General features: G+C 38.7%; 1 protein-coding gene across 3 annotated transcripts in view; it reads right to left on the bottom strand.

Moving 5' to 3' along the window:
- Positions 1-24,166, bottom strand: part of LOC141162010 (uromodulin-like) — a 49,306-nt gene that overhangs the window by 23,440 nt on the left and 1,700 nt on the right. For 2 of the 3 annotated variants that reach the window (XM_073647620.1, XM_073647621.1), the window contains exons 4-10: positions 20,606-20,761; positions 16,767-17,005; positions 12,806-12,928; positions 11,354-11,531; positions 7,157-7,294; positions 4,784-4,798; positions 3,331-4,131 (exon numbers count right to left, since the gene is read on the bottom strand). In XM_073647620.1, the coding sequence (XP_073503721.1) occupies positions 3,331-4,131; positions 4,784-4,798; positions 7,157-7,294; positions 11,354-11,531; positions 12,806-12,928; positions 16,767-17,005; positions 20,606-20,761 (1,650 nt within the window). The remainder of the gene's footprint in view (positions 1-3,330; positions 4,132-4,783; positions 4,799-7,156; positions 7,295-11,353; positions 11,532-12,805; positions 12,929-16,766; positions 17,006-20,605; positions 20,762-24,166) is intronic. The other variant, XM_073647622.1, reaches the window with a different exon arrangement.

Genomic DNA, 24,166 nt, shown 5'->3' on the forward strand with positions numbered 1-24,166 from the left:
TCAATGGGCAGAGGGGAATAGACCGATGCTACCAGACCAGTCTGGTAACAGCTTATCTATGACTTCTACATAGGATCAAGCATGTCCAATCCGATCAATATCAGTGGGTTAAGATAATTTTTCTCTTATCTGCATGACAAATTTTTGGAATCTAGGACAAAGAAAATGCGTGAGAGGAGTTTAGCAAGGCCCTCATACTAGTGAGATACTGGGTACAGATGATTTGTTTTTCCTAAAAGTACTAAGCAAAGGTAGCTCTGCAATAATAAAGGGGCAAAAAATGCACACAATTAAAAATAAAAATAAAAGTGAGTATATAGAAAAACCAAATCAGTGCTGATGTCTCTGCATTAAGATTTATAAAACACTGGAGCATGAAAAGTACTAAGGTCCAGATTCATAAAACTTTTGCCTGAGAAAAGTGGAGTAAAAGTTTTGAAAAGTCAGATTTTTTTTGCGCAAAGTATTGATTAATAGGTACCAAACGTGCAATGTTTGTCAACTAAAGGAAACTATGTTATATAAGAAACCAAAGCGGCAGACTCATATATCCTGAGGAAGAAGCATAACTTTTCGAAACACATTGGATGATTTTTGTCCACCTTGGACTTCCATAGCTATAGGTGACGTCACCGCTAGCGGGATCTCAGTACTTGCAGACTTTGGAAAGTTGCATTCTCATCGCATTGGATTACTTTCAGCCATAGTTCTCCTATATCAGCTATTCTCATATGGAGAAACATTTACATCTTTGGACCATAGAATAAGTACAGTCATAGCCAAAAGTATTGAGAATGAGACAAATTGTAATTTTTCCAAAGTTTACTGCTTCATTTTTTGTAATGGCAATTTGCATATACTCCTGAATGTCAAAGAGTGATCAGCTTAACAGCAACTACTGTACTTGCAAAGTCAATATTTGCCCAGAAAATGAACTTTAACCCCCAAAACACATTTCAACATCATTGCTGTTCTGCCTTAAAAGGAGCAGCTAACATAGTTTTAGTGATTGATCCATTAATACAGGTGTGGGTGTTGATGAGGACAGGGCTGGCGATCAATCAGTCATGATTAAGTAAGAATGACATCACTGGACACTTTAAAAGGAGGCTGGTTCTTGGTATCATTGTTTCTCTTCAGTTAACCATGGTTATCTCTAAAGAAACACGTGCAGCCATCATTGCACTGCACAAAAATGGCCTAACAGGGAAGAGTATCGCAGCTACAAAGATTGCACCTCAGTCAACAATCTATCGCATCATCAAGAACTTCAAGGAGAGAGCTTCCATTGTTGTCAAAAAGGCTCCAGGACACCCAAGAAAGACCAGCAAGCGCCAGGACCGTATCTTAAAACTGTTTCAGCTGCGGGATCGGACTACCAGCAGTGCCGAGCTTGCTCAGGAATGGCAGCAGGCTGGTGTGAGTGCTTCTGCATGCACTGTGAGGCGGAGACTCTTTGAGCAAGTGCTGGTTTCAAGGAGGGCAGCAAAGAAGCCACTTCTCTCCAGAAAAAACATCAGGGACCGACTGATATTCTGCAAAAGGTACAGGGAGTGGACTGCTGAGGACTGGGGCAAAGTCATTTTCTCTGATGAATCCCCTTTTCGATTGTTTGGGACATCTGGAAAACAGCTTATTCGGAGAAGAAGAGGTGAGCGCTACCACCAGTCTTGTCTTATGCCAACTGTAAAGCATCCTGAAACCATTCATGTGTGGGGTTGCTTCTCAGCCAAGGGAATCGGCTCACTCACAGTCTTGCCTAAAAACACAGCCATGAATAAAGAATGGTACCAGAATGTCCTCCAAGAGCAACTTCTCCCAACCGTCCAAGAGCAGTTTGGCGCCCAACAATGCCTTTTCCAGCATGATGGAGCACCTTGCCATAAAGCAAAGGTGATAACTAAATGGCTCATGGAACAAAACATAGAGATTTTGGGTCCATGGCCTGGAAACTCCCCAGATCTTAATCCCATTGAGAACTTGTGGTCAATCATCAAGAGACGGGTGGACAAACAAAAACCAACAAATTCTGGCAAAATGCAAGCATTGATTATGCAAGAATGGACTGCTATCAGTCAGGATTTGGTCCAAAAGTTGATTGAGAGCATACCAGGGAGAATTACAGAGGTCTTGAAGAAGAAGGGGCAACACTGCAAATATTGACTTTCTGCATTAACTCATTCTAACTGTCAATATAACCTATTGGTACTCATAATATGATTGCAATTATATTTCTGTATGTGATATAAACATCAGACAAACACTAATAAAAACCAGAGGCCAGCAGATCATGTGAAAATATAATTTTGGTGTCATTCTCAATACTTTTGGCCATGACTGTACACACATTTTCGGCACACTAACATTACCCCCAGGTCAGTAACTATCTATCATTTATCGCCAATATGTGTAGAGTGCTGTTCTATTTGACATTTTTACAAATCACACACTTAGGATCTGATTAACCAAGACCACTTTATTCATGCCGGTGTTCTCGAAAGGACATGTTGAAGTCAGAGGTGCCTGATTCATTAAGAGGCAAATGCTTCTTAATGAATCAGGGACATCTTAAAAGTGGTGTGTAGCTCCCTGTGCCTTGTCACAGATCTTACTCTAGTTAGGATTGGAGTAAAATTTGTGGCGTAAGAGACACCACTGCTCCTCATGAATTTGATGAGTGGGTGTCACCTAATTCCATTCTATTCTTTACCCTCCCCAACTTTGCCTGTGTTGGCAGGGCGGGCTAAAACTAGCGTGAATCAGCAAAGTGTCTGTGTTGCACCAAAAATTCATTTTATTTCTAGGATGTGTGTTAATGAAACAGGACCTCAGTACTTTCACACTCAGGTGTCTTAGGCCACGTTCACACTTTGAGTATTTGGTCAGTTTTTTACCTCAGTATGTGTAAGCCAAAACCAGGAGTGGGTGATAAATACAGAAGTGGTGACATGCTTCTATTATATTTGTCCTCTGATTGTTCCACTCCTGGATTTGGCTTACAAATACTGAGGTAAAAAACTCACCAAATACTCAATGTGTGAACGTGGCCTTAGATACCTTAGTGCTAGAGGTATCATATATTTGCTTTTATTTTAATTTTTTATTGGGTAATTACAGACACACCTTACTCTGCTGCAATGTCAAGAACATTCACACAAAAAAAGAAGAAAAAAAGAAATATCCCACAAATTTATCCCATAATCTCTTATTGCATGATCCTATTCTTCATATTTTAGCCTTATTTCCTGTGTGTGAAATGGGAAAAGGGATATAGGTGTAAGATTTTATCACAGATTAAAGTCTTTAATGAAATAATGGATTATTACCTACCAGTGCAATAGGACAAATAGCAAAAACCACTTGGGGTTCCTTCCAGTTTATATACGTGATATCCTCCAGAACAGGCTTTTATCTGGACAGATGATGACCAATAACAGCAGAATCCATTCCAGCTAGCACAAACTGTGTGATACACAACGCCATCTCTTAGCATTGGATGTGTGCCACTCAACCACATGGCGGCATGGGTACCACAACCATTTTCTGGTGCACAACTTTCTGGCATGCGAACTCCCCCATTGCCAATGAAGCGATACCATCCATATTTGTAATTGTCACAGTTATACCGGTAATCGTACATATTGGAAGTACTTCTCCAGGGCTCATCGAGAACAGTGTGGTTTGAGCATGGATCAGAGCAGCGGTAAGACCCGAGTGATTTTATACACTCAGTCCCCAGGCCGCAAACTCCATGTGTGCATTCATCAACTTCACAATGGAAACCATCACCAAAATAACCATACGGGCAGACACAGGAATAGTTGCCGTAGTAGTTACTACATGATGCTGATGGATGACAACTGTTTAGTTCAGGACTGGCACATTCATCTAAGTCAACACAGTAACCCATTAAGCTGAAGACGAAACCGCTTGGACAAGCACAAGTATAGGAGCCAATAGTGTTTTGGCATGTGCCATAAGAGCAATTAGTTGACCAAGAATAGGCACATTCATCTATGTCTGAACAATTGAAACCATCTCCAATGAATCCATCCTTGCAGTTACACTCCACGGAGCCAAAATATTCATCACAAGTAGCATTTGGATGACATTTGGAACAATCCCTTGCAGCTGTAACAAAAAAAAGCACTATAGTGCATAAATATAATCCAGAAGGAACATACAGAACATTCTCAGGGGCGTAACGGCCGAGGTTGCAGAAGTCGTGACCGCAACCGGGCCCCTGCGGGTGGGGACCATGTGCGGTCCTTGGACGCACATCCAGTTGAAGTGTATTGCGGCACACAGATCCATCCGGTTTGTGCTTGGTAATACACGCTGCCAGACAGTCATAAGCCAGAAACTGATGTTGGAGAGCTAGGTGTGCTAAGGGTGACTGGCACTTGCACGCTAAAGTCAGCTGCCGGCTTCAGAAAAAGACGCCACATGGCGAGGGAAGGTGAGTATAATGGTTTATTTTTTCTGCATTTCATGCATTAAAGAACAGCGGTAGAATGGGGACATATACCAGCTAGGGGCCCAGGATAAGGAACATATATCAGGATAAGGGACACATTATCAAATTGGGGCCCAGGATAAGGGACATATTACCAGGATAAGGGACATCTTACCAGAGTGGGGCCCAGGATGGGGGATATATATACCAGGATGGGGCCAAGGATAAGGGACATATACCATGATGGGGGATATATATACCAGGATGGGGCCCATCTCCACTCCTATCTATACCAAGGCTCTCACTATGAGTTATTGTAATACTTACATGAAATATTCAAACCTGAAAAAGAAACAAACAAAAAAATATTTAGTACATCAAGTTATATTAATATAATAAGATATGGTAAAAACACAGAGAACAGCCTCAGCAATTGTATGGATTAGCCAATTTATAAAGATGCAAATATGCAGGCTAGTGATGAGTAAGTATGTTTTGTTAACCCTTTCGCCGAGTATACTTGGGCGAGCACCAAGTATTTACAGCATGCTTGGGCTTTAAGTTTTCGTCGCTCCGTGAACATGATTTGCAACTGTTTGACAGATTTAACCCTAGAACGCATACCTGGGGCCTCGCAGGCCCGCCCTGTTAATTGTTTTCTATTTTCTGCAAGATTACTTTAGTTAGAATTTTGAAACTCTAGGTATTCCTCAGGTATTTAGCTGTTTGTCATTTGAGTTTGAGTTATTCCATGTTATTTGCACACGGACCTAAAAGGCCCCAGGTATATGAAAGTGTAGATTTTTATGGTCATGCGTTCTAGGGTTAATACATGTAAGGAATGCTGGAAAAACGGGCATTCCTCACATGTATTAAATATGTCAAACAGTTGCAAATCATGTTCACGGAGTGACGAAAACTTAAAGCCCGAGCACGCTGTAAATACTCGGTGCTCGCCCGAGTATATTCGGCGAAAGGGTTAACAAAAAATACTCGCTCATCACTAATGCAGACTTGTTTTCTATGGTTGGAACTCAGAACATTGGAATGAACATTCGATACGCTTGGAATATACAGTATATTCGATGCAAATTTAATTTCTTGGCCTAATGTGCTGAATTTGAATCTTGGCATATTTAACCATCCTTAGTCCTAGTCCTGTTTTGTAGAAATCTGATGCGTCAGCTCTGAGAAATCAAACTTTGCAACACATTCAATGGAAGTGCACTGGGCCGCGATGAGACATTCACATTCTCAATTAGGGTCTAAGGGATGACGTTTCTACTTATGGAGAGTGACATGCCTTACATGCCATTGTAAGGAGACTTTTAGGAAATGCAATGCTTCTTTGGGAAATTAAATATGCATATTGCCTATACAGAAAGGAAGAAGACTTGAACTCTAGTGCCAACTATTGTAAGTAGAAACTGTAGAAGTCAATATCGACCCTTACAATATAACTAAGGATAAAAGCCAAACAAGAATGCCAATTTGCAGACATGTGTTTTAGGATTTTTCTCCTCCTCAGTGCAAAGCATGAGATCTAACTTGACGATATGAGAGGCCTCTGACTGGCTTCTAAGGGTAACTTTTCTCCATGTGGAGAGTTACATGCCTGACATGCCACTATAAGGAGACGTATAGGCCATCCAATGCTCCTTTGGGTATTTAAATATGCAAATTGCCTCTTCAGAGAGGAAGAATACTAGAACTCTAGTGCCACCTATTAGAAGTAGCAATCTTAAAAGTTAATTGACTCATTAATGAACTTTGCCATATAACTTAGGATCAAAGCTAATCCCAAATCTCAATTTGCAGACACGTGTTTCAGGATTTTTGCTCCTCCTCAGAGCAAAGCATGATACAGTATCTGACTTGGATATATGAGAGGCCTATAAATGGTGTCTAAGGAGTAATATTTCTCCTTGTGGAGAGTGACACTTGCCTAACATTCTGGAGTTAGGAGACTTATAGGCCGTGTAATTCTCCTATTGAAAAATAAAATTAGTAATTACTCTACATGCATTGCAGATATTATGACTCATTCAAATTAAGGTGAATTTGTCAGAATTATTTTCTTACTGAAATTAGTGGTATGGTTGTATAAATACTAGTGCAACAAATTAATCTGGAAGTGATTTGGGGAATGGTGGTACGCCCTAAATGCACTTCCAGGCTAATTTGCATGTGGCCACAAAACTCGATTCTTCAGTGCTGTCACATTAGACTACTACAAGACAGGTGTCATTTTTATTGTTGATCTTGGACTTATACAATCATACCACTAGTTTCAGTAGTAAAATCGCCATGACAGATTCCCCCCAATTTGATCAAACTGATCTGCAATATGCGGAGAATAATTACTAAATTAGAATCTCAATACATTTACTCACCCACTAGTATATGTTCAATAATAATTCACAGCATAAAGCAATGCTAAGGGTGGATTCACACCTTGAGTATCCATTGTGGAATTTCAGTTGCGAACACAAAGCTAAAAATTCTGAAAATCCACAATAAAGTATTGCACTATATAGTTTTAGTTAACGGGGTTTTGCTAAACCCCATTCACTCACAGCTTAAAAACATCTGCAGTGGATTTTCATATCTGCCGCATGCTCTATCTTTTGCCAATATGTTTTGGATTTTCATGACAAATTTTATTCATTGCTAAGGAAAGAATGAAAGATAGTAAAATACCTGTCAACCCCTCCACTCGTAAAGAATATCGACTTCCAGCATATATCACTAAAGTCCATACTCCATGTCCTGGGTTTTTCAGCAAATATATTGATCCCCAAAGTTCTGATACTATCTGTTTTAGTGGAAATTCAATATCTGAAGATAAAAGTAAAATAGATATGTAACTATATGTAAAAATACATCAAGTAAGTGGTGTTAGTATTATTAGTATTTTATCTGTGAGAGGGTAGTTGCTCTTAAAGGCCTCTCACCCTGAAATTTAAATTAAACTACTTAAAGGTAACCTGTCAGGTTGGTCCTATATCTATAGGATTAATCTGCAGGTTAATAGCGTTATGGAGGAGCCCAAGCACTGTACTGATAGTGCAGCACCAATGAGAAAATTAATTTTATTTCCCTCGGAAGCCGCCGGCTTTCAGTCATGCAGGTGTGCCCAGAGCAATTAGAGTAACCTCTCACAGCACTGACAGCGGCAGCTTTAAGTACAGCCTGGCACTGACTGAACGCTGGCTCTACAGCGCATCAGTGCTGAGCCAGTTGTTGTCAGCCAGTGACAGGGCATGCTTACAGCCACCGATTTCAGTGATGTGAGCTATGACCGTAATTGCTCTGGGCAGGTCTACATGACTGAAAGCTGGCAGCTCCCGGAAGAAATAAAGTTAATTTTTTCTCTGGTGGCACACTTTCAGCACAGTGGTCTGGTACCTACATGACGCTATTAACCTGCAGATTAACCCAAAATCTACAGGTTAATAGCATTATCAGATCTGACAGGTTCCCTTTAATCATTTATACAGATGACTTAGCGCCTGTATATTGTGGTAGGAACCTCAGCACCACAAAAGAAAATGAGACTGTAGGTCTTGCTGTAGTGTTCGTTTATTTTAATCCGGCAAGGAGTCAAAAACATGGTCCAACATTTCGACCGGGAGCGGTCTTTATCAAGAACATCTGAAGTGCGTAAAATCACGAAATAGATACATATTATACAGTGTGTCAAATGATTTATACAAAATTATGTACAAATATATATATAAAAAAGCATACATTCTTCCCTCTTCCCCTTAGTTGATCCATGTCCATGTATTTACTTTTGCATATTCTTTTTGTATCATAGTTTGTACAATTGTTGTGCATATTATTTTGTATACAGTCGTACATCATTTTGTATATATCATTTGGTACACTGTATTATATATATCTATTTTGTAATTTCACACCCTTCAAGTGTCCTTGACAAAGACCGCTCCCGGTCGAAACGTTGGACCATATCTGTTTTTGACTCCTTGCTGGATCAAAATAAACTAACACGCTCAGCAAAACCTACAGTCAAATTTTCTTTTGTGGTGCTGAGGTTCTAACCTCAATAAGTGACTGACCCACTTTAAGAAAATAATTTTAGACTGATAACTATTCTGTTGGTTAATAGAAATGATTTTTACTCTTTTCTTCATGCAATAATGGCACGAATATATTTGATGGTCACAGATAACACACATTCACGCATTCAGTATCTGGTCAGTAATTTGCATCAGTATTTGTAAGCCAAAACCAGGAGTGGGTGAGAAATACAGAAGTGGTGACGTGTTTCCATTATACTTTTTTCTGATTGTTCCACTCCTTATTTTGGTTTATAAATGCTGATGTAAAATACTGACCAAATACTGACTGTGTGAATGAGGCCTAAGGCTCTAAGGCTTAGAGTTCACTAAAAATGCCTCTCTCTCATCTTATGGTTCTCCTGAAAGCACCCTATATTGTCTACTATGCAGAGTCTCCATTGGCCTCACATTGCACACACCAGCCTCTTGAGCAAACATCTTGCAGTGAAAAAACTGCCCACTCAAAGGCCACGGTCACACTGTCAGTATTTGGTCAGTGTTTTACATCAGTATTGGTAAGCCAAAATCTAGAGTGGAACAATCAGAGGAAAAGTATAATAGAAACACGTCACCACTTCTGCATTTATCACCTACTCCTGGTTTTGTCTTACAGATACGGATGTAAAAAACTCACCAAATATTGAACATGTGAACATGGCCTAACTGTCTAACAGCACTACTATAATCCCAATGAACGAGCCCTAGACCAACCAATTCACACATATCACATGTCTACTTGACACAACATTGCACTCTGCTCCTTGGCTCAAAAGCACACTTTTTTTGGTCAGCTCCTGAGTAAAGTTAAAGCAGTTTTCCCACACAAAAATGTTCATTTTATTCAGTAGTTCTTGGAATGATAATAAGTTCCACAATTGGATGTGTTTAAGTAAAATGTTCCTGTGCTGAGATAATGTTATAAATGTGCCCCTGCTGTGTACTGTGTAATGGCTGTGTCTGACTGTGTAGGAACATAGTTTGATCATACCACACCTCCTGGGCAGGGGAGGAAGCAAAAGAGTATACAGACAGGACAGCACGGGATCACAGCTCATTATTATTTCTTTGAGGTAAAACATTTCACTGCCTGTTTTTAAACAATGATTTACTTCAAAGAAAGAATCAGCGGTGATCCCATGGTGTCCTGTCTGTATACTCTTTTTCTTCCTCCCCTGCCCAGGAGCTGTGGTATGATCAGACCATGTTCCATACACGGTCAGTCACAGCCATTACACAGTACACAGCAGGGGCACAATTATAAGATTATCTCAGCACAGGAACATTTTATTTAAAATAAATTCAATTGTGGAACTTATTATCATTTCAAGATCTATTGATTAAAATTAAGTTATGCTTGTGGGAAAACCACTTTAAGTTTGTTGAACAGAACCAATTACGCCAGTGCTACCCCAAGCTCTATTTCTTGCTGTCACAAAGTATCTCCTCTTGCTAGCTAACAGGTGAGAAACCAATCATTCTCATTTCCAACTTCCATGACAAGACATGATGGCGCAGCAGCATATTGGGGCCCAAAATTCCCAGCAACTAAAGAATCACAGATGCACTACCTAATACACTTATAATATCCAAACTTTATAGTATACATCTATACTGTAGAGAAATATAATTAATTACATTGAATTAAACTATGTGGATTAGTGCTACCATCATAATCAAGCCCAAATGCAGCCTTAGCGAATGGGATATGATCAGTATCCAAATATAATATAATAAAGGTTGAAATATAGAATGAAGCACTTGTCTCAGGATTCAGGACTTTTATCAATGATGTGTAAGTTCTTTCAATCTATCAGAAGCAATCAACAACAATGGATTTGACTGGAATTTCTTAATGGTGGTAGTTATTAATGATAAGGGAGTGTGCTCGTTTAACCCTTTCGCTGAGCACGCTCGGGTGCTTTCCGAGTATCTTCGGCGTGCTCTTATATTAAGTTTGAGTCCCTGCGTCTGCATAATTTATGACTGTTAGTCACATGCAGGGATTGCCTGTTTGTTAGGGAATTCTCACATGTGATGAGGCTGACTAACAGTCATAAATCATGCAGATGCAGAGACTCAAATTTAATATACGAGCATGCCGAAGCTACTCAGAAAGCCCCCGAGCGTGCTCGGCAAAAGGGTTAAACGAGCATACTCGCTCATCACTAGTAGTTATCCATTAAAAAGTTCTTAAAAACCTGTTGCAACTATTTGCTTTAAAGAGACTTAAAGAACTTTTACAACACTGATAAAATAATTAAAGGGGACCTGTCACTATGAAAATGGAGTCTAATGTTCAGGCAGCATGTTATAGAGCAGGGGCAAGCTGAGCAGATTGATACATAGTTTTTTGAGAAAAGATTTAGTATAACTTGTGTTTTATTCATTTAATCCTCTGCTCTTTCTGTGATTTTCAGTCCAGTGGGCGTTCCTATCAGTGACTGACAGCTTTCCATGTATAAGAGTGCATGCAGAGATAGCTGTCAGTCACTGATAGGTCTGATAGGTTTAAATGATTAAAACACAGGTTATACTGAATCTTTTCCCACAAAACGACATAAATTTACTTAGCTTCCCTAGCTCTATAACATGCTGCCTGCAGATTGGACTACATTTTCATGGTGACAGGTTCCTTTTAAATCCTGAGCTAAATGCCCCATGTTGTGCCATACCATGCCATACATGTACGAACCAATAGCAATGGAACAAACAAATACAGAAAGAACAGTCCTTTCTTAGACATGGCAGATCAGCTGTACAGGGAAGAGAAGAATGCTTACACTCCATTCATGTCCATAATTAGGGTACTTACAGTCAGGCCCCAATACTTGTATGTGATAGATCACCCCATCTGTAGTTATTATTATGGATTTAAAATTGTCTGTTACTGCAAAACTTGCGTAATTATATCCGTCAGTATATTCCCCAGAGAAGAGCCGTATCGAGCTGTTTAATGGTCTAGAAAGGGTGAAGTCCAAGTAATGAAAGACCTGAAATGAGGCACATTAAATGGTGGTCAAGTTCATATATTAGGAAGCTTAGTCAAGCTAAGTTGCTCATTAGGTCATTAGGAAATTGTGTAAGGAGAATTTTAACCCAAAATGTTAGCTTTGGAAAAACTTTAAAGTATTTCTAGAACTATCTAATTTATACCTCTGCTCTAGTAGAAGTTATAAACCCATGATAGCTATAACACAGCATCCTAACATTACAAATGTGCCATAAATATTCACTAACAAAAAGCTTCTGGGTGGAGAAGTGATAAAACAAGTGTTGATGAGAGTTGAGGATTAAAGTACCACTTCAGCATTTTTTTTTTCATCGCTGGAATGGTGCTGTAAACTAAGTCCCTTGCCTCCGGTCATATACTCACCCTTTGGTGTCTTCATCGTTTTACGGAGCCAGACCGGTTCTGTGGTGCCATTTTGTGAGCGCAGCTTCTGAGTGGTTGGAACGTGGTGCATAACAATCTCTCAATGCAAGTCTAACAGAGCCAGAACAAGGCCCGAACGAGGCTCTCATAGACTTACATTGATCAGAGACCTACAGCTTGCTCCGTGAAATACTGGAGCGGCCAACAGGTGACAAACTGCAGAAGATGGATCGGAGTGGCAGAGCAAAACATATAAGTATCAGATAGGGGGCAGGGGACTTGGATTTTAGGCACCACTCCAGCGGTGAAATAAAAAAAAACCACTGGAGTGGTGCTTTAACTCAGTCAAAACAAAACACCGACAGTCAATTAAAATCTTATACAACATAGGAATAACTCATCCTGCTCATTAAGATGTCCTATTTTCATGCACAAGTACTATCTGTGTTTTTCACGGATAGCACTCGTACCTGTGATAGTCTATGGGGCCATTCATATGCACGTGATTTTTCGCGGAAAGTCACAGAGACATGTCTGATTTTGCTTCTAGTGTTGGATCAAAATTGGTAATGCGGGTCAATGGGTCCGCGAAAAAAATCAGATCTCAATCGGATGACATCTGAGTAATGTCTGATTTTCACGGACTGTCAGAATTAAGAAGCTGTTTTTTTCATTTCACCACGAATGAGACAAATGGATGACACTGGGATCACACTCTGATCAACGTTTGATCATAATAATTGGTTCGTTTTTTTCGTGCGTGGAAAAATCAGACATTTGAATGAACCCTCCTTCACACATCCATTGGGTTCAAATAATATGAACACTCCATAACTCATATTTAAGAATAAATCACCCATATAGAATACAATTTATATGCTGATGAATTACTTTATTCAGGTCTGACAGAGAAACTTGAAAGACAAGTCCAAAGCTGGCAGCAGCAATTTCTCTATAGACAATGAAATCAGCATCATATATGTTCCCGCAGAGGCCAGTTATAAGGAAGAAAACCTGAGAAGGAAATACAAAAATTCTGTTAAGAGTTATATACCTCTAAGTAATTAAATCATAAAAGCTCCATGTTTTTATATTGATGCCATATCCTTAGGATTTTGTGTTTTTTCTTTGTATTTTTTGCATTGTGTGCAAAGTAGGGTATGGCCTCCCTTCCTAGAGCTGGATAGTATATTTAAAAAGATTCCCATTGGCTGGTGTCCACATTTCAGGACCCAGTCCTTTATTTGCCCTTATTCACACAGAGTTTAACTTTGACACATGGTAAGGTTTTTAATATTAGACAGTATAGGACTTTCCCGAACGGGTTCACCTTGTCGCGGTGGGAAAGCTTTCATACCATTTTTGATCAAAAACAGTGTCACTTAGAACCCTATTTTATTTAAATGCACTTGCTTTTTATTTATTTACAGCAGGGTTTATGTTCATTTTGCTTTTTGTATGTTTTTCATGTCCTTAGGATTGTAGTATTTGTTGCAATCTTTATCATCAGTCAGTGAGCAACAATGACAATTAACCCCCAGCTGATGTTTGAAAAGAGGTTTACAGAATTAGAAAAATAAGGCAGCTTTCTTCCCGAAACAGCACCACTCCTGTTCATGTGTTGGGTCAGGTATTATAGCGTAGCTTAACTGAATATTACTGCAATACCAGACACAGCCTATGGACAGGGGTGGCAATGTTTATGGAAAAAATTTATCAGGTTTTTGTAAGCCTTTACAACATTTTTAATAAAGACACAGAAAAGATTATAGAGAAGGGGTGGTCATCTGATCATCTGATCAAGGTCCACTTGTGAGCAGCGTGCTGTGTGGGCTCTCTTTCCTTACATTTTTTGACCCTCCTAACCCCTTTGAAAGTATCAGTTTGTGATTCTGTATTATCTTTGTTATTTGGATGTATGCATAGTTAGTTTTTGATCTCTATTTTTTGTTCTGCAATTAAAATTTACTGTATTCAAGGGGAAACTTTTCTCCTTGTGGAGAGTGACATGGCAAACCTGACATGCCAAGGTGAAGAGACTTTTAAGATGCAATGCTCCTCTGGAAAATATGCAAATTATCTCTTCATAGAGGAAGAGGACTAGAACTCTAGTGCCACCTAAAAGTCAATATCAACTCTCTAACGAGCCTTGTCATGTGACTTAGGATAAAAGCCAAAATCAAACTCTCAATTTGCAGAAACTGTGTTTCGGGGTACTGCTGCTCATCAGTGCAAAGTGTGAGATCTGATTTGGCTGGGTGAGAGGCGTATGACCGGGATCCAAGGGGTAACGTTTCTCCTTGCGGAAAGTGACATGGCAAGCCTGGCATGCTGAGGTGAGGAGACTTTTAAGCCAAACTCTATAGGTGGCACTAGATTTCTAGTCCCTTTCCCCTCCGAAGAGGCAATTGAATATTTACTGTATATATCCATATTTTCACACTTTTTATTACTGCCTTACTATTGTGCCATTTTGTACCTTTATCAACTTGATGTTAGAACCCTCCTGTTTGTTTTTCTCCATCTTGTGTTTTGTGGTCATGTGACCATCTGCCTTTATATTCCAGCTCCGCCCTTTTGGCTATGCTGGACTTCAGTGTTGTTTAACTGTTTTGCTAGCTTTGGTGCCTATCTCTGTCAGTTTGCTTGGTCCTTCTGGGACCTCTAGTACCTTTTTGTCATTTTGTCTTTTTGTGTTCTGCAACAACTTTCTCTGTTTAGGAGGTGTTCCATTTTTGTTCCAGTCCTTAGATCTTTTAGGGACTCCTTCCTTTATTCTATAGGTCTTCGTTCAGACTAGCTGAGGACTAAGGTGGGTCCGTTCGCTATTAACAGGCAGCCCGCTACATTGTAGGGATTCAGCTTAGTCTTACTGTAGGGACAGCTTTCCCCTATCTTTCCTTAGTACATGTTGCAGATCATAACACTTGGCATTTGAGGAATAGTAGAGGGTCTTGTCTCAAATTTTACTGGTAGGTTACAAGGGTTACTTTGTTTAACCACATAGGGGTGGTTGTTTGTGTTTAAGTGTTTCTAATCTTTGTATTTTTTTTGATCAAATAAATCTGTGACATATATTTTTGACTATATCTGTGGATGTTTCTTTGAATGAGAATTTTTTTCTTTTGTAGTATAAATGGTTTGTATTTAAATATTGCAGCACCCCGGGTCTATTTTAATAGTGGTGCCCATTCCCAATTTTTTTGTCTTCAGCCTGTGTGCAAGACTTAGGCTACATTCACACATTCAGCATTGGGTCAGTTTTTTACCTCAGTATTTGTAGCCAAAACCAGGAGTGGGTGATAAATACAGAAGTGGTGACATGTTTCTATTATATTTTTCCTCTGATTGTTCCACTTCTGGTTTTGGTGTTCAAATACTGATGTAAAATACTGACCCAATACAGAACGTGTGAATGTGGCCTAATAGTTTCCATAGGCACGATGGAGGACTAGCCATCTCTCCACCACAAGGACTCATTGTAAACAACCATATACCACACGGCATAAGTTTCTATGAAGTGGCCTGATGGATTGATCCAACTTTAGTGCTTCTTCAATTTTACAAAACTACCGAGTGTGCAATAAAAATCAGGCACTTGTTTTTGTTGCCCATTACAGCCAATCAGATTTCAGCTTTCATTTTACCTCAGCAGTTCAGGACCAGGCCATTTTGCCCCATTCCTGACCATGCACGTTTTTTGGGGGGGAATTTTGTACATATAATTTTAATGGCTCCAATATTTTTTCTCATTCGTATATTTAAATAATATTTGCATCTTTTTTTTCATAATACATGGGGCTTAGTTTTTGTTTCATTTTTATATTCCTTTAATTCTTTTCTTTTGCTGATATTAGGGAAAATGTAAAGAAAAATAGAAAATCAGTTTCTATTTTTCAAACTTTTTTTTTACAATAACAAGGGAACTTTTAATTTGTTAAAGGGAGTCTGTCTTAGCTTCTATAACAATTACTTTTCCTCTGATTGTTCCACTCCTGGTTTTGACTTACAAATACTGATGTAAATTACTGAACAAATACTGAATGTGTAAACGTGGCCTCATGTTGTGAGAGGAAAGGGGAGCATCAGGAGGTGGTGGAAGGAACAACTTATAGATTAAAGCACATAGAGAAGCTATATTGCTCCATACCAGGAAAAGTCAACCCACACCGGAAGAAACTGATCATTTACAGAAGAAATAGACTAAGGATATAAAGCTTACGCAAAACATTCTTAAAAAAGCACTCCTATCAAAATTTTTATACTCTTAGTATACTGCAATCACCATATTATATAGTACTGTGTTCTTACAATTGCTCATTTTCCCTTTCTACCCAGTTAATTATTCTCTTCTCTTTGTAGAAACATTAAGTCTCTTGTTCCTTTCAAAATTCTTTTTATTAGGGGATTTTTACAGTATAGGGCACAAGGGGTAGGGGAAGTTTCTTGTTCCTGCATTATTCATTCCCCTCTTGAACTCTTGACCCAGCTGTTTTGCTCATCCCCCTTGCCAAAAACTTTTTCAGTGACTCATGACTTGTGCAGAGAAAATTGACCTCCTGTTTCTACATCAAACAAAGATCCACATAGTATGTTTTTAATCATGTGATATCATAGACCTAATAGAAAAGAGAAAAATTAGCTGGGCAGAAAGGCAAAATGAGCAATTGTAAGTACTCAGTGCTATTTAATATGATTGCAATATATTAAAAGGATAAAGAATTTGATGGAAGGAGTGCTTCTTTCTTCTCTGAATCTAATACACTTCTACTTATCTAAGGAACAAATGTAATCTATACAGATAGGACAAATCTAATATTATCAACCATGAAATAATATGTTATTATTGTACCTGAGATCTTGAGGATGCTATTAGCGAGTAGATACGATTTATCAGGGTCGTATCCCAGTAATCTAAAGCAGACGCATCTGTTAGTACCAGGATAAGAGAGTTGGGTGGGGTGTTTTCCAATGCCAGTTTAAGTCCACGCATTGCCAGCTCTGGACAATCACCACCTCCGGTGGCCACCAGTTTGTTGAAGAAATAACCAAATTCATTCTTTGAGTTGGTTTTCCTAACCGGCCCAACAGCTGTGCAATCAATAAGATAAAAACATTAATAATATCATTAAGAGCATTAATCCTTTCTGAGTCCTGATCTTTCACAAATCATATCCAACTCAACTGAAGGTAGCTTGTTATGTAAAGAGATATTGTTCTGAAATAGTTATAATTGACAGTTCTACATTTGCTCAACACTGGCTACACATGCATTATTTTCCAATATGTTATTAGGGATGGAGTTTGGAGCTGGTTTGCATGTTTTTGCCATGGTTTTACTCTTTTGCTTTGGTTATTGCCATAGTTTAACATTTTAGAATTCCTCCTTGCCTACAGGTGCATCTCACTAAATTAGAATATCATCAGACAAAGAGTTAATGTATTTCAGTTCTTCAATACAAAAAGTGAAACTCATATATTATATAGAGTCATTACAAACAGAGTGATCTATTTCAAGTGTTTATTTCTGTTAATGTTGATGATTATGGCTTACAGCCAATGAAAACACAAAAGTCATCATCTCAGTAAATTTGAATAATTAACAAAAAACACCTGCAAAGGCTTCCTATGCATTTAAAAAGGTCCCTTAGTTTGTTTCAGAAGGCTCCACAATTATGGGGAAGACTGCTGACTTGACAGATGTCCGGAAGACAGTCATTGGCACACTCCACAAGATCCCAGAGTTCCAATTTTCATTTGGAAATCAATGTCCCAGAGTCTGGAGGAAGAGTGGAGAGGCCACAATCCAAGCTGCTTGAGGTCTAGTGTGAAGTTTCCACAATGAGTGATGGTTTGGGGAGCCATGTCATCTGCTGGTGTAGGTCCACTGTGTTTTATCAAGGCCAAAGTCAGCGCAGCCGTCTACCAGGATATTTTAGAGCAGGTCATGCTTCCTTCTGCCGACAAGCTTTTTGGAGATGGAAATTTCATTCTCCAGCAGGACTTGCCACCTGTCCACACTGCCAAAAGTACCAGTACCTGGTTTACACACAAGAGTATCCCTGTGCTTGATTGGCCAGCAAACTCGCCTGACCTTAACCCCACAGAGAATCTATCAGGTATTGTCAAGAGGAAGATTAGAGACACCAGACCCAACAATGCAGACAAGCTGAAGACTGCTATCAAAGCAACCGAGATACATCACATAGTTATCAGCAATGTTTTGGGTTGCAAAAACAAACTAATAAAACCATATTAATCTAGGCACCAGTATGAACTATGGATATGTGACAAGGGTACTGTTAGTTGTATCCTGACAGGTCTTAATAGGGTTTCTGTGAAAAGGCCTAGCATTAGCTATTCCATCTACCAGGTCGTCCTGACCTTCATCCTTCTAACTCAGGTAGAATAATCTGGACTTACACAAGGGGCCCTTTGGGCTGGGGCCATGGAGTTGACTGTTGGCCAGTGGAGCAAGCTGGTGGCAAGAAAGGGGAATCACATGGTATATATACCAAGATATCAAATCGAGGACAGAATTGGAAAATAAGGCAAGCCCCAAGGAATATTCTCAATGGATAACAAAGGCATGAACATAGGGGATTGGCTTGTGAATAAGCTATGCCAAATACCCAAGGCAGCCATTTAGACCATAAATGTACTTCCTTAAACAGGATCTATCACCAGGGCAAAAGTGCCAAATTCATACTCTTATTTTATTCCCACTGCTACCCCGATTATTATGGCTTTGATTTTTAAAAATCTTCCATGTGGCACCTAAGATTGTGGGCCTTTATATGTACTGCAAATTTTTATGGGGACATGCCTCATCAGATAATTTTGCAATGCAGCCTACAGACATGCCCCAGAAAACCCTTGGTAAAAAAAAATGCACCAAATAAAAAGGCCCATACTGTATCTCTAGAACCATATGGCCAATTAATAAAAGAATAAGATTACTAAGGAGAGCAGCGAGAATAAGATAAGAGGAATAACTGGCAACTTTTGACCTAATAACAGGTAATCTTTTAATCACTACCCTAAGCAGCCCCTCTAACCTTGTATGTTTATGGGTGTAGACCAACTCTTCTGTAAAAGCAGATGTTTGGGAAATAAAAGATTAGGCATGTTTGTTTTCTTGTTTCCATGGGAAATAAGCCACTTCCAGATTAGTTACTGACCTCTCCCAATTGAAAACACATGAATGTTAGGCTAAGCTGAGCATATACTGTATGTATTTCGGGGAAGTTAGGAGGAATAGATGTCAGCTTATCAAATTTTAGACTACAACTATCTGAAGTGTTTAAAGGGAACTTGTAACCAGGAAAAACGCTATTAACCTGCAGATATGGTGTTAATTTGCAAAGTAATAGGTTTACTAACCTGCACGACGCCTGCACTTAGCCTAATGCTGCGGGGAGAAAATGAACTTTATTGACCCCTGCAGCGTTCTGGTTTCAGTCATGGAGGCAGTGCCTTTATGACTGAAAAGGCAGCTGCTGGAATGCTGCGGGGGGGAATAAAGTAAATTTTCTCCCCGCAGTGTTAGGATAAATGCCGACTCCGGGCATGTTCATAACTCTATTAACCTGCAGATTAACCCCATAACTGCAGGCTAATAGCATTTTTTTCTGGTGACAGGTTTCCTTGAAGCAGCTTTAGTATTTATAATTTTTATGATTTATACATCCCATACACAATAGACAAGTCTCGGCAGAACCAGCTGATTTTGGTGGTATTGACCCACCATCTTATATATATGGGGACTTCATGACTCTTCCCCAACAAATGATGTTGGAGGAGAGATATCTTGTTAATTTCAATGGCCAAACCATTCCTTCTCTTTGAAGATAAGCTGGTGCCAGAGGAACCTGGCTGCGGGTCTTTCAGAAAATACAGGAACACTCACCCGAGCAGTGCGTTCTTGTGTATGAGTAAGTCAGGAGAGATAGCTGAGGGTTGAGCTACTGTTAGGCAGATAAATATTTAAGGGTATGTGCACAACACTTCTTTTTCAGGTGGAGTTGGTGAGGAAGTCACCTAAAAAAGCTTAATAAACATTAGAAATATTGAACATTTGCACTGCAAAACAACTTGCTGTGCATATGTTTCATCTTTTGTGAATTCTTTTAACCATTTTAGGCTTCAAAAGCAGTAAAGCGGCTAAAAGAAGTGACCTGACCATTTTTCTATTTTATGTATAGTATTTTAAAAAAAGACACTGGTGGAAAACTTGCAGCAAAAGACATAACCAAAGACGTAAAAAAAAGACGCTTCTGGAAAAACACAGTTGACATGTTTCTAAAATATGTTCTGCTTCAATGTGTCCATACAAAGGTTTCTCCTTTGTACTCACAATTATATTTTTCTCATTTTCCCTTTAAATTTTTCTTTCTTGTTTTGACCTTCTTCTCTTTCTTGTTCCTCTTTTGATGGTTTTGGTTATCTGTCTTTTATTTCCTGTTAATTTTTCTTTAGAAAATTCTATTTTATGGAACTTTACATTTAATTTATAAGTGTACATTGTTATTTTGCACCATTGTTGGATCTTCCTCTCTTGATTTGATTGGGATAGTTTCAAGTATGTCCTATATGTTTCCTTACTGATAATAACCAGCAAACATTTGATCTAAAATGTGCATGTATATCCTGAAATGCAATGTAAACCCAATGACGTTGATGGTAACATACTTGGATCATTGAACTCCACCATGGTATATTGGCGAACACCGCAAGGGAATCGGGCAGTCACACGGTCCAGGAGCCAACTGTTCACAGCCTTCAACTCTATGAAATCATCATACATTGACCCTGTGGTGTCCACCAGGTAAGTCAGGGATGATGATTCTGGAGGAAACAACAGAATGTTAAATTCAGAATACACAATATGATCTAGATCTCTTGATTAGTGTTGAGCGAATTTGTTCAGCATTTTAAATTCGGGTTCGTGTTCGGGGCTCCAGCTTGTTCGCGCCAAAAAATCGGCTCCGCCCATGAACATCCCTGATTTGCCACCCTGATGTTATCTGCGTGACATCGTGGAATATCAGGGATGTTAATGGGCGGAGCCAATTATTTGGCGTGAACAAGCCAGAGCCCCGAACACGACCCCGAATTTAAAATGCCAAACGAATTCGCTCAACACTACTCTTGATCACCTCTTAAAATTCACATTTTATTTTAATGATTTTAATATTATTGCAGTAGTAGGATAACTGAGGAAATAAGATCATCCAAAAATCTTGTATTTAATTTTTGTGCAAGAAAGATTTCCTTATTTTTTGAAGATCAATGTTTTACAATAAGGGTCAGGAAATCTCCAATATTATAGAGTCCAGGCAAAGCATTGGTAAAAGACAACGAAAAAATAATAAATACACAGCTATAAAAACTGTTAAAAAATATGTTTTTCAAGTTTCACCTTACTAGCATTTGCTGTAGAAATGCAAATCTAAGAAAAACCGACCAGCAGTGCCTATATTTGCCTCACAAAGAAAGAAAGGATAAAACACTGAAGAAACTGTACACATAGTGTGTGACAGCACAGCAGAGAGCAGTTACCGTCTGCTTGCCCACAGACTTATAAGCTGAGGTCACTTTGACATTTCTTAGGCTGTCTTTAAACCCTTATCGACACTTACTGCACATGCACGACTCATGTCAGCTGCAGGGATATGGAGTGGGTTCAGGAGCTGAGCCCACACCATACCAGGATGATGCTGGCTGTATTACACACCAATCATACCAAGAGATAAGCTCTGATGGCAGCTGTTAACCCCTTAAGTGACACTGTCAATCTCTGACAACAACATTAAAGGTGTGGGGTCTACCAATGGTTCCAATGGGATGCCATGACATCCGGGGGCTGAAGATCCCTATGCTTACAATGTCGGCACTCCTCGGCACTCCTCTGAAGCTGGGATTCATAGGAGACCGTGATTTTCTCTATATACTGAAATACACACATTGTAGTATATAGTACAGTCGATCCATTAAGAGGATTTAAAAAAAATGACAAAATATTAAAAAAAATTAAAATCACTCCTCTTTCTCATTAAAAATAAATATATAAAAAAAATATTCAATATCGCCAAGTTTGTAAAAGTCAGATCTATCAAAATATAAAATCATTTAACACCTGTTAAACACCATAAAGCAAAACAAATTGAAATGCCAAAATTGCTGCTTTTTGGTTGCCCCACATCTGTAAAAAATCCAATAAAAAGTAACCAAATATCATATGTACTCCATAGTGGAATAAATAATGGACCCTGCAAAAAACAAGCACTAAAAATAAACACAAAAAACTATGCAAGTTTGGTATCTCCATAATCGCCATTTTTGCCACAAAATGAATGCAGTAAAAACAAACCCAAAAAACAATGGCGGAATTGCAGTTTTTTCATCACAATAACACACTTGGAATTTTTTTATGTTATTGAAAACTACTATTTATTCCACCCCCAAAAAATAACCCTATCGCTATGTAGATGAAAAGATGAAAAAGATTAATCTCGGGGAAGAAGAAAGAGTAAATAAATCACAAAAACAAAAATTGGTGGTGGGGGTTAACTCCTTTGTACAACTGTATGTCACAGTCAAGGTGCGCATGTAGGCAGCGGATTTAGGAGCTGAGCCCAGTCCATACGAGGCAGATGCCATTTATGATACACAGCCGACACGTGCCTGTAACAATTATTAACTGGTGTGCATGATCACTGCTGCCCATCAGCCCCTCACGACATGATCACAGGGGATCAATGGGTTACCATTGCAGCTAGGGGCCTGCCGAAATTTGCTACCACCGCCATCTTGCCACTCCTCTGCTGTTCAGTAATAGACAGAGATTTAAATGAGATCTTGATTTATACTTCTGTTTTTTTTAGAAAAATATACATTTACAGAAGATGCAGAAGTAGATGTACACTTTAAATAGTAGTTTAATTATAATCATCTTATCGACTATGCATGATTTTATTGAATACACCTTATTTTTGATAACTCCCCAAAAAAGAAAAAAAGTCCATATGGGTAAAGTCTAGTGGCCATTAAGACCATTCAACCAGGCCTCATCTACCTATCCACTTATATTAATAAAAAAAGAATACAAATAGACCCTGTTTGCCTACACATGTACCCCATGTGCAAAGAAAGTTTATATCACCCCCTTTTTCTGCCCCATTTTAAATGAAAGAGATAAACAATAGTAATTAACATAATTGGTATCCCGTGTCCATAAAAGTCCCGTCTATGAAAAAGTAAAATAATTTACAACATAAGTGCCAAAAAATGAGAAAGATCAAAACACTAGATTTGCATTTTTTAATTTGCTGCAGTTAACCAAAAAAATGCAAAGAAAAGTTAGCAATATGTCATATATACCTGAAAAGAGTGTCAATAAAGTGTCAATTTAGCACACAAAAAAAAACCCTCCAAAGGGTTTTTCAACAGAATTTTTTTTTTCACAAATATCAGATTTTTTTTCACTACTAAAATATAAGAAAAACTATACAAATTTAGTATCCCCATAATCATACTGACTTGGAGAACCATATTGCCTGGTCATTTTTACTGAACTATGAAATCTATAAAAAAAACAGAACAATGGCATAATTGCAATTTTTTTCTTTTCCCATTTTCAGTACATGATACAGTAAAATAAATGATGTAATTCAAAGCTACAACCCTACAATTTTGATGGTGCGAGCTTCTTCAAAACTAATTGTGTAATTAAACTACAACTCCTCACGCAAACAACAAGCCATCAAACAGCTTTATTGATGGACAAATAAAAAGGATATGGTTCTTTGAAAAAGGCGAGGGAAAACAAAACCACAGAAATGAAAAATTGGCCATTCCCAAAGTAGTTAATTAGCTTGAAAAGGGTTAGGAGATCATAGAGTGTAATACACATCGTTTCAGGGAAATTGAAAGCTTTAGAATACTTCCATATTTGGCAAATCCAGAAAAAACAAGTAAAATAGGCAATCAAGCATATGCGCATTCTTAAATATGTGTCAAAACAGTTTTATACCTTATTTACTCTGCCCATCACCTTTAAAAGCATGTAAATGGGGTTCCTACAGCCCCTTTATACCATCATAGCTGCCCCTGAAAACCTCTGAAAAACTGTTTTATTCATGTCTTGCACTGCATGCGTTCGGTCCGATGAGTGAATCCAGATCGCCCTCAGCAGCATCCCAGTCCTTTCAAACACTGCCTCTTCTATCAGGATGGAAGTGGATAACGTCT

The sequence above is a fragment of the Phyllobates terribilis genome, unplaced genomic scaffold (genome assembly GCF_046119375.1).
Source record: "Phyllobates terribilis strain yellow unplaced genomic scaffold, ASM4611937v1 Scaffold_9__5_contigs__length_417890890, whole genome shotgun sequence".
Lineage (NCBI taxonomy): Eukaryota > Metazoa > Chordata > Amphibia > Anura > Dendrobatidae > Phyllobates > Phyllobates terribilis.